Genomic DNA, 17261 nt, shown 5'->3' on the forward strand with positions numbered 1-17261 from the left:
GCACTTCCAGTGATATATCTGACAAAAAGAGCTTGTTTAGTGGATTGCTGCTCCTCTGTCTGTTCAGGTTGCTCTTCCTCCTCATCACTGACAGCACAAATCAAACTCATTCCTCTTCTTCTCAAGGTATTTGCACATTCATTAGCATAATGTCCAAATCCTGAACATGCCCTGCATTTAATATGATCCAAGTTAGGTGGTTCAGAATTTGAACGAATAAATGAAGAATATTTTAAAGTGTTTTGAGAAGATGTTTGAGGAAATGTTCTCTGTGGAATAGATCAATTTCGGGGCTGAGTTTGTCGATTTTGTTGAGAGCCATCTGGAAATAACTGTCTGGGCTTAATTCCACTTCGCCTGTATGCCCTATTGAATTTCTGAATTTGGAATGCAACATTGTTGAGGCATTCCTCTGCATCATCATCATATTCCGGAGCAACATCTTCCTTCTCTAATTCTGCTTGTAGTGCATTTGAGATAGCTTTTCCTTTCTCCTTTCTTTGATCTTCAAAGTTCATCTCTCTAGACTTTAGACTACCAATTAAGTCGTCCAGCCGTAGAGCTGATGTGTCTTTGGCCTCCTTAATAGCAGTAACCGTCATGCTGAATCTTTCTGGAAGAGTTCTCAATACCTTATTTACCAGTGTCTCGTTGCTCAAAGGACCACCTAAGGATTGAAATTCATTAGCTAAATCAATCAATTTCTCATTGTATTGAGAAATTGTTTTAGTTTCTTCCATTCTCAGTCTCTCAAATTTGGAAGAGAGTAATCTGAGCTTAGTTCTTCTGACACTGTCTGATCCCTCACAATGTAGCTGAAGAACTTCCCAAGCATCCTTCGCAGAAGTGCACACTGAGATCAATTTAAACATTGTTAAATCTACTGAATTAAAAATTGCATTTAACGCCTTTGAGTTTTGGTTAGCATATGATAGATCGTCTGGTGTCCACCGTAATTCTGGTGTTGGAAACACATCCCCATCCGCATCTGTGATAGTTGGTGGCTTCCATCCAGTGAGAATAGATCTCCAGGCTCTCTCATCAATGGCTTTGATGTACGCCCTCATCTTGACTTTCCAGTAGGTGTAGTTTGTGCTAGGGGTGGTTTTGGTACGGTTACCGAACATTTTGTTCAATACCGTGTACCTACCGTATCTTTCGGTATTGAAAAATTCTATACCGTTACCGTACCAACAATTGCTGTATACCGTTATTCGGTATACCGGTAGTTTCGGTACGGTATGATCGGTACGTGGTAATCTACCGTACATCATTTTGTTGATTAACTCGGATGATACCATAATTAAGATGAATACTAAATAAATGCATAAATACAACAAATTAAGCAAATGAATATGGTAATCAGGAAATTTACATGAATGTACATTATACGACCGTAATAGCACTTCAATTAACTAATTATTACTAAGATATCTATAGAAAAATTGTAGAAATTAATGTGCAAGTTTCATGGTTTATATAAAGAGAAATAGAAAAAAAAACTATGTTGCAATAATGCAAATGAAACAAAAGGCTGAGAACTTAGGGAGGAAAGAAAGGGAGAAGAAAATTATGGCAAAAAGTATTCCACCAATAAGAGATTAGTTGGACTTTGAAACTAAAGAAGTACGTGACATAAACAACTTCAACGAGAGCCAAGTATTGAGTTTGCATAAATATAAAATAGTAAAAAAAAAATTATAATTATGTATATATAATATATATATATAGGATGTATCATATCTTTATTCTTGTTTTTTATTTTTTTAATAATATTTGTTGACTATATTTTTTTTATTTAACAATATAAATGGAAAAATATGTTAACTAATTTTTAAAATAAGTTGCGGTACGGTACGGTATTACCATGGTATTGAAGATACAATACCGCTACCGTACCGTAAGACAATGGTACGGTACCGATACCGTACCAAATGCAGTGGTAACCGATAGTTCGGTATTTATTCGGTAATTTGTGGTAGGTATACCGTGGTAATCGGTATTTGGTAATTTTTGCCCAGCCCTAGTTTGTGCCGTCAAGTACAGGAGGTCGCATAGAAGCAGTCATCTGAGTATCCATCACGAATTCGTTTCTGTAAAAGAAATAGGAACAAACACTTAGTATACGTCAAGTGTTGGCTCTTGATGCCAATTGAAAGAATTTATGGTCCGAATTCGTTTAATACAGAGATGTTATCCGAAGTGTTATAACACTTGAGCAAACATGCAGCGGAAATATAAAGATAAAAAGACAGTACTCAGATAAAAAAAATGTTCACAAGTAAAGACTTGTGAACTTGTCCTTTACAGGACGAAAAATATATTAAAAACAATATTCCAAGAATACAAACAGAAGAGGTGCGAAAACTTCTCCCTTATGAATGAATCATTCACATGATCATTCTTACAATCAAATCTAGATACAAAAAGAGAAATATTAAAAATTCTAGATTTCAAAGAATGTATTCGTAAAGAGTACGTACAACAGATCCTAGAAACACACTAAAAACTCTCGTGGATAAAACTTCAGCACTCGTTTTTGTTTCTTCGAAATCTGCACTTTTCTTGTGTCTTGAGTTTGGTATTTATAGACTTTCCAAGCTTCCACTTCTCAGCCCATGATCTGCAAGAAAACCAACTTCAAGAGCACTCAAAAAAATGGGTTAGTGGGTTAGTTAGGAAGTTAGAATAAAATCCACAATTAAACCCACTAAGTACTACTTAGCCCACTAAGTCATAACACTTAGCCCACTAAGTCATAACACTTAGCCCACTAAGTCACAACTAAAATTTAGTTTGAAAGTAAGAGAGTTAAAAACTCTTTTGTATAAAGACCAACGTGTTTCACTATGCATATCATTTTGCTAATTATTCTGTAGAAAAGTCTTTCAGTGGAAAAGTGAGTTCTTCTTTTTTTCTTTTTCTTTTTTAAAATGAAAAAGAATGATATATAGATACTAGACATAATGAGTTGCAAACCGAAAGAGGGACTTGGGCATATTTATTTATTGCATTTCATTTCACCAGTCAATTCCAAATCAAAGAAAATTTATTAATACAGTTAATATTCATATAATGAATTAACTACAATATTTATTATTTTTTTCCTATTAAATTTGAGATAACACTGAAAGTTAAATTGGAAAATACCATTCAATTCAAAGAATTAAGCAGCCATAAAAAAAAAAATAGCTAAAATTTTGATGTTCAATCAAGCTTAAGCTGCACCTCTGGAACAATCCTCGGGCGCAAACGACATCTTATCGTCCTTCAAATCGTACACAATCCTCATATTCCTCTGTTGATAAGCTCCCAAAATCGTGACGTTTTCCGACTTCATCGCCAAGCAAAACACATTCTTTCCCAACATCATGAAAGAATTCTCCCACGGGACTTCGTAATCGGCCCCTTCAAAATGAAACGTCATATTCGGAAAATTCGCGAAAAGACCTTCCGTATTAGAAACGACGTGCATGTAGCAAATCAATCCCTTCGGAACCTCGTTCCCCATAAGTCTTCTCACATTCTTGAATCTCGAAAAGTAAACCAACATGAAATTTCTCACCTTAACGAAAGTGTTTCCGTTCAAAAGACTGATCGAAGCGCCCGAATCCACAACGCACCCCTCGGGAAACGTACCTTTTGAAAGTCCCAACTTTTGTCCGGCAATGCTAATATCGTTCAACTTCAATATATAATGCGTGTCGGGTATCATCCTTACGAAAGGCGTGCTCCGAGCATTCGCTCCTTTTATTACAGCGTCGTCGCCGAAACTCAAGTACGATGACGACTCTTTGGTATTGTTCGAGTCTATTTTCGTCAGACAATAAGAAAACCGATGCTTGATGCGGTCCCCAAGCTGTCGAGCGAACGAAATCGGCACTTTATCCATCCCAAGAATTCCACTTACCCCTTCACCAAAATCGCCAACGTTAGTGGTCCCGCAGCCGAAAGACATATTAGCCACTCTTGTTGAAACTCGTGCACTCGTTCCGAATGTGAAATCCTCCATCGCCAAGATTCCCCTCGAGAACTGCCCGCTGTAATACTGCATAAGGTAGAAGCATCCTTCGGATCTGCATTTGAACCCCCTCGATAGTTTGTTCCTTGTTAACATTAATCGGTAGGTACTCGATTTTTTAATGTCGAAAAGAGGTTGGTTTTGCTTGAAGCATCGGATGCACGGTTTGCATTGCGTCCATGTGAGGTGGCTCCCCGTGTCGAAGATCAACGTTCTTTTGGTGACGGGTGTGCCTAGGCCTATGTCGACCGTGTATAAATATTCGTGGTGCATTAGTGGGAACCGTAAGGACGCGTTTTGGAGATTAAATCGGTGAAAGCGAGAGGCGCGAGCTTTGGAAATCTCGACGTTTTTATTGAATCTTTCGAAGTCGGAGAGATTTGGTTCGTATAGAGGAGAGTTTGGAGAATCTCTGTGAGTGAGTTTCAATCTTAAACCACTTGAGATTATTACAAGTGATAAGAGATTAAGGAAGATGCATATCACATTTTTTATTGTTTGAGCCATGTTGAAAAAAACAAAAAAACAGACCAGAGAGATTAATGCAACAAATATTGTGCTACTAATGATTTACACAAACATATATATATATATAGAGGTAATGTTTTGAATTATTAGATTATGGCTTGGTGATTTGCTTTTATTTTATTTGTAATTTGTTTTAATTTAGTTTGTTTTCATCTTATTTATGATAAGTTTGACCAAATCATTTTTTTCTTTTTGGTAAATAACATTAAACTGCATAATTTTTTTTAGTTTTGAAGGATTGAAGGAAAAACAAATTGCACGATCCCACTTAAAAGTGTAAAATATAATGGTTTTTTCGTCTTTTCATGTCAAAATACGTAAGGAGTCCTAATTTTTCCTCCAATATCTTTCCCTCCTTCCATATTTCCCTCAATTTTTTCCTCTCGTGTTTCATTCTCTTGCTGCTAATTTTTTTCCCTCAATAGTTCTAGTGCCCTTTTGAAGCTTGTGCCGAACTAAAGAGCAAAAATCTTGATTTTGATCACAAAAGAAGAAAACGAAAACAGAGGAAATGTAGGCTTGTCATTTTGAAAAGATTAAAAAGTCCTTCCAAATCACATGTACAAAACCGGTGCGTTAATTTCGGTCATTTTGGCTGGAAAATGAGCTAGAAATTGCAACGTGGCGCAAAAAATCGAATTCACGAGTGATCGGACAGTTTTTTATGTTCAAGTAGTAATCTGCTAAAACTAAATGTAAAAACTAAAAAAATTCTGGCAATTTAATGTTGTATTTTGATCAGGGCCTGCTCAAACATATATGGGGCCCTATGCCGAAAGTTGACATTGGGGCCCTTATTTTAATTTTTAATATAGGAGTAAAGATTTTTTTGCCTAACAATTTTTTTTTTCTATAAGTATTACAAGTATTAGTTATTATTCTACAAGGGGAGGCATCCCTATAACCCATTTGGCCTATGCGGATGATGGGATGATATTTACCTCGTGCCATAATTTTGGCCTGATGAAGCTGTGGGATTTTCTTGATCATTACTGTCGGACTTCGGGTCAGTTGATTAGTGTGCACAAGAGCACTTTCACAGTTGATAGGGCATGTTCTGATGGTCATCTTCGCACTATTTCTCGGATTCTCAGTTATCCGAGAAAGGATCTTCCTATCATTTATCTTGGAGCTCAGCTATACAACGGGAGGGACCGGGGCAGTTTGTTTCAGACTTTGCTTGATCGCATGCAAGCCAAGATTTCGGGTTGGGCTCGGACCGCTTTGGCTTTCGGGGGCCGTCTTGCCTTGATCCGGAGTACGATTTCGACTATGGCTTTGCATCTTGTTCAGGTTATTCAACCTCCGCAGTACATTATTCAGCAGATTAAGCAGTGCATGGCCCGATTTCTCTGGGGATCTTATGGTAATCAGCGCCGGCCTCATTGGGTTGCTTGGGAGACGATTTGTCAGCCAGTTGGTGAGGGTGGCTTGGGGTTGAGGCGTTTAACGGATGTGATTGACGCCTTCACTTACAAGCTTTGGTTCCGATTCCGTGCTAAGGATTCTCTTTGGGCCCATTTTCTCCGAAACAAGTATTGCCGGAATCGGTTCCCAGGTTCATCCGTTGTGTCTTCACTCTATAGCACGATGTGGAAGCGCATGTGCCGTGTCCGTGAGCGTGTTCAAGCTCAAATATTTGGCGGATTGGTCCAGGTCATGTTTATTTCTGGCACGACCACTGGTTTGACGATGGTCCCTTTTCGGGCATTATTCATGGGGGTCGGCTAACGTCAGTTCGTGTGGAGTATTATTTGATTAACGGTCAGTGGGATCGAAACAAGCTAGCTGAGGATATTCCTTTTGAGTTGATCGATAGGATTTGCTCGGTCCCAATCTCTGGTGCTTCGGGTGATTTGCCCATTTGGAGAGCTTCTTCGGATGGCAAGTTTTCCTTGACCTCGGCTTGGGCCTTGATACGACAACAGCATACCCCTACCCCTCTTCTTCGTATATTTTGGGGATCTTGTCTTACTCCTACAATTTCTATCTTTCTTTGGCGTCTCATTCTTCAGCGTCTTCCAGTGGATCTCAAACTTCAGTCTCCAGGCACCTCTCTCGCCTCGAGTTGCTATTGTTGTCCAGATCCATCTATTCATGTGTCGAGTCTTGTATCTCAGTCTGTCGAGTCTCTTTCTGTTGAGTCGATTGATCATATCTTCGTGGAGAGCCCGACGACTAAGAGGGTATGGCATCATTTTTTCTATCTTTTTGGCTATACACCTGCACACACTACGCAATACCCCAAATTCTACTTTATTGGTAGCACTTCACTTCGCACACACTCACACACCACACACACATCACGACCATTGTGCCTTGCTTGATCTTGTGGTACTTATAGATTGCAAGAATTGACAGCAAGCACAAGGATATCACGGTCCGTGCTTCTTCCATCATTTACAGGGTCATCCAGCACATCAGGATTCTTCACCAAACCAACTTACTTTAGGCGGACAGCTGGACTGGCATTCCCCACGTGGCTGAGTCTCTTGGCCTATATTACCGAGTCAGAACACCAACTCTCACACCTCATCGAGTTGTTCGGCTTCCACCGGATTCGGGTTGGGTAAAGCTAAACACAGACGGAGCCCGTAGAGCATCCACCTAGATTGCAGCTATTGTCGGGATTATCAGAGGTTCGGACGCTGAGGCCATACTTGCATTTCACGAGAGGATCTCTGCCCCGAGCAGTATTGCAGTCGAGCTTGATGCCCTTGCCTCGGGGCTGCGATTTATTATTCAGAGGCAATTCACTAGAGTTTGGATCGAGCTTGACGCATAAGTCGGTGTTCGACTTATTGCGCCCACGGACCAAGGTCATTGGAGTCTTCAGAGTTCTCTCACGGCGATCCGGAACTCTCTTTCTACTTTGGAGTACAGGATTACACATATCTACCGGGAGGGCAATACAGTCGCTGATGCATTAGCTAACTTGGGGTGTCAGACCGAGTTGGCTCGTACCTTCACAACAGCGGAGCTTCCCCTACCTATTCAGCAGATGATTCGGATGGACCAGCTTGGATATCCATCATTTCGACGACAGTCTCGCACATAGGTGCCATGCATTCCACGTTTTTATATTATTGGCAATTTAGGAATTTTCGTGAATTTTACATGTTAGGAAGGGTTGGGGTGATTATGGATTGTTTGGGTCTATCAAGACTAGACTGTTTGCCGAATGGTGCCACACATATCGCAGCCGTTATACCTATTTCGCCCATTTTTGGCGAAAGTGCAAGTGGCCTCGGCTGTTGTGGTGAGGCGAACGGTCTACTTGGTCTTCCCCGACCTTCTATGATCATTCCCACCCCTGTCCTTTTTATTATTTGTGCCACCTATTTTGCCCGTATTCTTAACGTTTTGTTAGTTAGCTATTGTCTTTTGTTTGTCAATTGCTATTATTAGCCATATATTGGGCAGTAGAAATTTGAGCAAAACTCATTATATACTTCTTAAATTTTGTTTTATAAACAGGTAGGGGGTCAAGCCTAACCCCCGGCCTTCATCGGGTGTCGTTCTGTTACAAAAATAAAAAGTATTAGTTATTATATTATTTTTTTTTAGAAAATTTGGGCTCCATGTGCATTCTTTTGTTTATTTATAACCAAATGATTTGAATTATTGTTATTTTATTTTTCTTTTTGAGAAATTCAAATCTTGTTATAAATAGGATTAGTAGGAGATGGGGCAGGATTCGAACCATATTACTTTAATTTAATAGTAGACGCTAGATATCAACTCTCCTAAGAAGGGTTGGTTGAACTATTGTTATTTTGACAAAGGTACAAATTTACTTTTGGAAAGAAAAGAAATATTTTCAATAATTTAGCCTTTTTTTAAGAACTAGCAAGGTGCACGTGCGTTGCACGTGTCGTAATATTATTATATTGTGAAAATAATTTTTTTGTGTCCATATTAGATTACAAGATGCCTTTTATTAAATATGAGTCAATTGGTTTTAGACCAAAAACATATTGCTACTTGTTGGTGATAATACCTACACGCAAGTGCACGTATCGTACAAGTAATATAGTTGACAATTAAGTCCGGATATCGATCCCACAGAGAATATTTAATTACTTAATTCTAGACGCTATATCCTATCAATTATTATCAAGCCCACCATACACAGTCGAAAGATGAATAATAAACTAAATTAACTAAACTAAATTAAGCAAATTAAAAAGACAAGCAAGAAAGCAAGTAAAATCGAACATTTATCCAGAGAAAGCAAACCTGGGATTTTATTCTCCCCCCTATGTGATTATTACTCCCTCAATCCCTTCAATTATGCAAGTAATTAACTCAGATTATTAACCTGAGATGCTAAATTAATCATAACCCGCTTCCGTGTGTATTACGATTCTAATACTCTAGATTCAATTACTGTATTCCTACGCAATTAATTCTAGAACACAGCATTAAGCACAAGTCTCAATAATGGCTACCTAAGAGATTAACTATATTCATATGTTAATACCACAAAGGCTCTTCTACCACAATTCTAATTATTAACCCGATCTTCCGATTCATGCGACTAACAATAACATAAAAGCACATAATGTGATCAAGTTTATGCACATAATAAAACAAGTAGAAGAAATAATCCGGAATTAAAACTTGCATTAAATCATAGAATTGGGTTCATAAATCCCACATAGGGTTCGAAATAAAATCCTAGGAATAAAAGAATTAGCAACTCATGATTATAGTAAAAACAAAATAATAATTCATAAAAAGATAAACTATGCTTGTAATCTTCGAATTCTTCGTCTTTGTTATTGCTTCGTTGCTCTTGAAATTGCGTAAAAGATTGATGCACGTCTGGGCTATAATTCTTCAGATTTTTGACTTCTTCACTTTTCGCCCATATTTTCTCCAAAATTACAGTTTTTACCCCATACTTATCCAATTCTTCAATTTGTACCTAAAATACAATAAATCAACATTTTAAGCACCAATTATCATTAAAACACACCAAAAGCTCCAATTAAAAGGTACGATTAAGTGTAAAAATATACACTTAACACTACTTCTATAAACATTGGAGAAATGTAAACTACATCAAATCAAACTTAAAATGCTTCTCTTATCTTCTTTGTATTGCATATACATTGAAATTCAGGTGAATCCTAGGAAAACATATTTTTCGAGATTTATGATCAGATCTGCAGTCAATTACGAGATTTTGTTTAGTATTGCTATTGTAATATGATAGTTGTTGAAGTTAATGATGTCTATGTGAAATCATTAAAAACTAATACAACTCTTATAACTCTCTGGTGGGACAACAAATGTACTCATGATAACCAAAATGCATCATCCAATTGTAATGTTCCTCATGGCACACCTAGTCCTTATGCAACAGTACTCTGCTTATTATGGATTACCCTCTCTTTAACCAATTCCATTTTTTTTCTTATTGAATGATGAAACATACATTAGAAAAATAAACAAAAAACTTAGAAGCTTGTGCATTAACATAATTTCCAGCTAGCAAAGAGCATGAATATAAATTATGTTCCAAACATACTTTACACAAATTTAATTGGTCTATATGCTTCACAGTAGTGTAAAGAGAAGGTTAGGTTCGTGAAACCTTTACAAAGAGTATCACTCCACATGACCGCAAGTCTAGAGTAGCTCTATAATGGTATCGATCGTTTTAGAGTTAGAGAATTTAGATAAATTCGAAACATAGAAGATGAGAGGTTCTCATAAACAAAAAAGAGACTTGCATATTTTAATAACATACCTCAGGGCATTTTGACTTTGACATACTATGTATCAGGCCATCATCCTGTCAAAATAATGACATAATAATTTCACAAAGTGAAACTATGTCTAATTATAAAGAATAAATAATTCATGGAAGAACTTTAGATATTGTCCATAAGTTCGCATACAATGATATCTTTGATATGTTACAACGATTGAAAGATATATCTCAAGTGAACTTGTATCTCAAGGGTAGTAAAATGTGCCTTCTTTATTCTAGAGCACTGAGTTGATTGTCTATTTGAATGCATTCTAAAAGAGCGTATCAAGAGCATAATCTTGACCTGTATACAGTAAAACCTGCTACAATCCTCAATAAAACAATGAAATATATTAATGAAACTAAAACATTTTGTCTTCAACCATTGGTATGTCATGAAATATCAAAACAAAGAACGGACTACATGTACAACCATTTCTTCACTTAGCTTCCTTAAACTAACTATTTAGTAAAACCATTCGAGAATACAAGATTGAGCTGAAATTTCTGCCCTATGCATTTTGGATGGCTTCATTTTGTCCTTCAGCTATCAGTTTCATCATCATGTGACTACACCATGGATCGGAGAATCCATTTGTTGTTGACTTCACATGTACGGTTGTACCTTCCATGCATGTCATGTCTAAGAAAAATGATGTACATCCAACATCCTTATCTTGTAGTTTTGACGGATCACATCGACTTGCTATAAAAGGAAAAAAAAAACGAACCAAATATAGTTGTTGAATGACCACCTCAACCAAAAATTAAGCTATTATTATTTAATACTAATATATTCAATTCGCCCCCTAAAGTTTAAGCAAATTACATTTGAAGCCTTGCACTTGAAATATTTGAAATGGATGGCGGTGGGATTCGAACTCATGACCTTTCATTTGGTCTGACTCTGATACCTTGTTAAATGACTACCTCAACCGAAAGTTTAAGCTATTAGTGAAGTGTATCATTTGTCACTAATATCTCCAATAATAACGGTGATAAAGCATATAAAGTAAACTGGCATAATTCACTCTAGTATCCCCTTGAATGGCTCGTAGATTTTCTATAATAATATCTCTCTAAAACTCACCTGAATAGTAATGGGAACCAGATCGAAGATTTGTGTTAAAGGAATTTAATATCTAATAACATTAAATTTTTTTATGAGAGCACGACAGCGAATACAAGTGTTTTACATAAGGTGGGAGGTATTGTCTGCACGAAGGAGAAGGAGACTGATGATTCAATCAGAGCCTAAAACTTAACTCATGATTTTTAATTTGGAGTAAACACAAAACTTACTAAATTGAAAAGGAAACTATCTATAGCCATTGGACCCTAATATTTAGAGGGAAAAAATATGAATTGGAAAATAAAGAAGTTCATGAACAAATAAAATCACTAAAAATTCAAATAATATAGAAGATAAAACAATCAAGGGGCATTAAAATTTTTGCCATCAAAATAAAAATCATGGAAACAAGTTTATATAAATAAATTACATGAGAAATAACTTTTAATTTCATGTTATATTTGTCTACCATTAGACAACATAAAACCTCAGTCAAGTGCATAAAATTTAGGGTAAATTCCACTTTCCCCCTTATACTTTGGCTGAATATGACTTTACTTGAAAAATTGTCTCAATATGGCCATCGCCGTTAGTTTTCAGACCTTTAACCTTAACACCGTTTGATCTAAGTCTGGAAATTACAAAAAAAACCACTCCTCCTAGCTTAAATAATTATTAAAAAATTCAAAAAAAAATAAAATAAATGGTGGCAGACGTCGTTGACTATGTTTTCTCGTTTCTTGATTTTATTATTATTATTATTATTATTATTATTATTATTATTATTATTATTATTATTATTATTATTATTATTATTATTATTATTATTATTATTATTATTATTATTATTATTATTATTATTATTATTATTATTATTATTATTATTATTATTATTATTATTATTATTATTATCATTATTTTTAAATAATTATTTAAATTGGGAGGGGTGGCAGTTTTGTAATTTTAGAGCTTAGATCAAACAGCGTTAAGGTCAAATATCAGGCAACTAACAGCGAGGACCACGTTGAGACAATTTTTCAAGTATAGGGGGACAAATGAATAGAATGGGGTAAAGTGATATCGAGCCAAAGTAAAAGGGGGGAAAGTAGAATTTCCCCTAAAATTTATATCACTAACCAATAGAGATAGTCAAGCCACCAAAAGTGAAGTCTCCGAGTAACTAAAACATGACAATCAAATATAATCATCTAATGCAAAACTACCAATAGCAATATAAAGCCCATTTAACAAATTATTTCCTATTTATCCACTCACAATTCATAACATTAGCAAAGATTAATAACACGGCAGTTCAATTCCTATTTTCATAAACGGGATGTGGAATACCAAGAGCCACGGAAATCAAAAATTAAATTATGGTTTCCAGAAAATTTATAGCTTAATCTTGTTGGAGAAAGACTAACAACTTTGATGAGATTGGATCACTGACTAAACCCAAAGTCATGCAACATCACCTTTGGATTAAGCAAATAAAGCAGTTGCAGGATCAATACATTTTCTTTCTTTTGTTATGAGCCCCTGATAATGTACATACGTGAATTTGAGATGACAAGAAGAAGTCAATTGAAATAGAAAGTCCTTACAAACTTCACGTATAACATTCTTAGTCACAAACTATATCACAATGAATCTTACCTGCCAATACATAAATAAAGAATTGAATGGAAAAATAAAATGTAATTGCAAGTAAATTTAGTAGATAAAAGTTAAATCAATAATCCCCATGCATAGACCATTAATTTTATGAAACTGAAACATGTGTTATGAATTACCTGAGTAGAAATAATTTTAAATCAATAACCCCATGCATATAACCCATACATGTCTCATTAGGTCAATTAATTCAAATGAATAAAAAAATTAACTTATACATAGAAGTGGGAAAAATATGCAAAATAACTTACGAACTTTATTAACAGAGGCTCAATCCGATCTTGATATGGAGGATTTATTCCTTCATTAATCTAGAAAACTTTATCAATTTCTCAAAATTTAGGGTTCAAACAATTAAACATAGAACTGAAAACAAAAAAGAAATCGAGAAGAGAAAGAAAAGATGAATGAGAACTTGAAACTGGAAGTTAGGATCATTTATTTCTTCTTTGGTGTAACTGATGCAAAATTGAAATTCATATTGAATTATCGACCATTGAGTTTCTTTGAATTTCTTATATGACTAACATTTAATAGATACATGAGTTCATCTTTTCAGATGCCTTATACATTGAACTCTAAAAAATATCAATTATTTTCATAAACATACATTAAAAGACTAATTATAAATTAATATTAATTATTTTAATTTTGATAGGGGCATTTTGGTCATCACAAAAAAGGGAAGAAACCTCCCCTAACATTCCCACTTTTATAAGTAGTATAGATATAGATACATATTATTTGTCATTAAATTTTTTCTATTGTTTCTCTTTTATTTTTATTGAGGCACAATCAATATATTTTACTAGTTCTTTTAAAAAAAATTGACCAATCCTTATTTATTTTTATTTATTCTACTTCATATCATCAGCCAATTCCAGGCCATTGTTGTTCATGTTTATACAATCAATTTATTTCATTTATATGAGACAATTTAGAGATTCAATTCAATCAAATTGCATCTCTTGAACAATCTTCGGGTGCAAATGACAACTTATCGTCTCTCAAATCGTACACGACCCTCACATTCCGTTGCTGATGAGCTCCCAAGATCGTCGCATTTTGAGACTTCATCGCCGCAAAGCAAAACATTCCTTTTGCAAACACCACGAAAGTATTCTCCCATGGAACATCGAAATCGGCCCCTTCAAAATGGTACGTCATATTCGGCAACTTCGCGAAGAAACTTCCGGTCGGGACAACATTCATGTAGCAAATGAGTCCTTTCGGAACTTGCTTCCCCACAACTCTTCTTACATTCTTAAATCTCGAAAAGTAAACCGTCAAGAATTTCTCCACCTTGAGGAAAGCCTTTTCGTTCAAAAGACCGATAGCTGAGCCCGAATCTATAAGACAACCCTCTGGAAATGTACCTTGTGTTAGTCCCAATTTTCGACCGCCGATGCTAATATCGGTTAGCTTCAACATATAGTGCGCGTGTGGTGTGGACCTTAAGAAAGGCGTGCTTCGTGCGTTCCTTCCTTTTATTACAGCTTCTTCGCCAAATCTCAAGTACGATTCCTTGATTTTTCCCGAGTCTATGTTCGTCAGGCAATAGGAAAACCGATTCTTGATCCGTGCTCCGAGCTGGCGAGCAAACGAAACCGGCTCTTTATCCATTCCAAGAATCCCACTCGCCACATTCTTTTCGCCAAAACTGCCCTGATTATTCATCCCGCAACCGAAAACCATATTGAGAATTCTTCGAGGAACACCCGCACTAGTTCCAAACGTGAAATCCTCGAGCGACAAAACCCCGGTTGAAAATTGTCCGCTGTAGTACTTCACACCGTAGACGCATCCAATGTGGCTGCACTCGAAGCCCTTCGAGAGTTTGTTCGTTCGAGGCATTAATTTGTAGGAAACGGACTTTTTAACATCGAAGAGGGGTTGTTTTTGTCTGAAACATTTGATACAAGGTTTGCATTGTGTCCAAGTGAGGTGGCTCCCCGTGTCGAAGATGAATGTTCTTTTAACGGCGGGTGTGCCGAGGCCTATATCGACGGTGTAGATAGGTTCATGGTACGTCAGTGGGGCCCGCAAGGACACGTTTTGGGGTTTAAATTGGTGAAAGAAATTAGAAGCGCGTGCTTTAGAAATTTCGATATTTTTGTTGAATCTCTCGAAATCGGAGAGATTTGGTTGGTATAAAGGAGAGTTCGGAGAATCGCGGTGAGTGAGCTTTAATCTTAAACCACTTGAGATTATTACAAGTGATAAGAGATTGAAGAAGAGGCAGATAATTACAAGGTTTATTGTTTTAGCCATGTTTGTTCATTGATGAAAAACAACTAATGTATACTTATATTGATATGTAAAAAAATATATAGAGATAATGTGTTGAGTTATTACAGTATCTTGTGATTTGCTTTTTCTTTAGGTGTAATAAATTTTGATACATGACTCTATCTTGTAGTGTATTTATTGCATTTTGCTTGCAATTAAAATTGGAAATGCACATGTTTTTTTTATTGAAATTCCATGTCTTTGCTACAATATTACACAACCAAGAAAGAAAAAAAGATTCAAATCAAACGACTCGATTTCGATTTCGATAGATCGTTTAAAAAGCGATTTAACTAACATAGTCATATAGTATCTAAATTTTGAAGTAGCAAAAAAAAAATGAATGAAAAAGATAAAATTATACTGCATCGCGCGAACAATCCTCCGGTGCAAACGATAGCTTATCGTCCTTCAAATCGTACACGACCCTGACATTCCTTTGTTGATAAGCTCCCAAAATCGTCGTATTCTTGGACCTCATCGCCGCCAAACAAAACGCATCGTTTTCAATCGTCACGAAAACATTCTCCCACGGTACATGAAAATCGGCCCCTTCAAAATGATACGTCATGTCCGGTAATTTCCCGAAAAAATCTTTCCTGGAATTTGCATAGCAAACAAACCCTTTTGGAACTTCCTTCCCCACGAGTTTTCTAAGATTCTTAAAACTCCAAAAGTAAGCCACCAAGTATTTCTCCACCTTAATGAAAGCGTTTTCGTTCAAAAGACTAACCGAAGAGCCGGAATCAATCACGCATCCCTCCTTAAACGTACCTTGTTTTAGTCCCAACCTTTGGCTGCCGATGCTTATATCGATCAAGTTCAATAGATAGAGATTGTTTTTTGTTGTATGTAAAAAACGCATGGTTTGAGCATTCGTTCCGTTTTTTATTACGGCCTCGTCGCCGAACCTCAAGTACGACGCTTTGGTATTATTTTTCGAGTCGGTTTTCGTCAGACAATAAGAAAACCGATTCTTGATCCTCGCGCCAAGCTGGCGAGCAAACGAGACGGGCTCTTTACCCATTCCGAACACTCCACTAATCGCGTTCTTTTTACCGAAATCGGCCCCGTTAATGATCCCACATCCGAAAACCATACCAGCCACTCTTTGAGAATCTCCGGCACTAGTTTCGAACATGAAATCCTCCGCCGCCACAAGTCCGCTAGAAAACTGCCCGCTGTAGTACCGGACGATGTAGAAGCATCGAGTGGCACTGCATGTGAAGCCCTTCGAGAGTTTGTTCTTCCTAGAAATAACCCCGAACGAGCTCGAATTTCTCATGTTGAAAGGAGGTTGTTCTTGTTTGAAGCATCGGATGCATGGCCTGCACTGCGTCCACGTGAGGTGGCTCCCCGTATCGAATATCAGCGTTCGAGTGACGACGGGTGTGCCTAGGCCTATATCTACGGTGTACGTGTAGTCATGGGGCTTTATTGGGGCCCGCAACGACGAGTTTTGGAGCCTCGTTTGGTGAAAGTAAGAGGCACGGTTTTGGGAGATTTCGACGTCTTTATTGAATCTTTCGAAGTCGGAGAGATTTGGTTCGTAGAGAGGAGAGTTTGGAGAATCTCTGTGAGTGAGCTTCAATCTTAAACCACTTGAGATTATTACAAGTGATAAGAGATTAAGGAAGAGGCATATCACAATTTTTATTGTTAGAGCCATGTTTGTGCAAAGACTAGAGAGATTGTTACAATACAATGGTATTATATTGTATTGCACAAATATATATATATAGAGAGAGAGAGAGAGCCAGAGAGAGAGAGATAATGTGTTGAGTTATTACATATATGTCTTGATGATTTGCTTTTATTTAATGCGTAATTAATTTTAATTTAATCTGTTGTGATGGTGGTGCTTTTGTGATCGTTTTACTGAAAGCACCCTAGCTGCATGCAACAAGTGGTGGTAT

At 36.6% G+C, this 17261-nt stretch overlaps 3 protein-coding genes across 3 annotated transcripts; all 3 read right to left on the minus strand.

The window, feature by feature from the left end:
* Window positions 1–3217: 3217 nt before the first annotated feature.
* On the minus strand, window positions 3218–4528 carry LOC105967225 (aspartic proteinase CDR1). The gene has a single exon (XM_012991826.2). The coding sequence runs from the start codon at window positions 4526–4528 to the stop codon at window positions 3218–3220; it is 1311 nt and encodes a 436-aa protein (XP_012847280.2).
* Window positions 4529–14010: 9482 nt separating this feature from the next.
* Window positions 14011–15327, minus strand: LOC105967243 (aspartic proteinase CDR1). Its single transcript, XM_012991847.2, has one exon. The coding sequence runs from the start codon at window positions 15325–15327 to the stop codon at window positions 14011–14013; it is 1317 nt and encodes a 438-aa protein (XP_012847301.2).
* A 376-nt stretch (window positions 15328–15703) lies between these two features.
* LOC105967253 (aspartic proteinase CDR1) lies at window positions 15704–17014 on the minus strand. Its single transcript, XM_012991858.2, has one exon. The coding sequence runs from the start codon at window positions 17012–17014 to the stop codon at window positions 15704–15706; it is 1311 nt and encodes a 436-aa protein (XP_012847312.2).
* Between the last annotated feature and the right edge of the window lie 247 nt (window positions 17015–17261).

Source organism: Erythranthe guttata, chromosome 13 (genome assembly GCF_056151865.1).
Source record: "Erythranthe guttata isolate IM_541 chromosome 13, IM_541, whole genome shotgun sequence".
In the NCBI taxonomy this organism is placed as follows: Eukaryota; Viridiplantae; Streptophyta; class Magnoliopsida; order Lamiales; family Phrymaceae; genus Erythranthe; species Erythranthe guttata.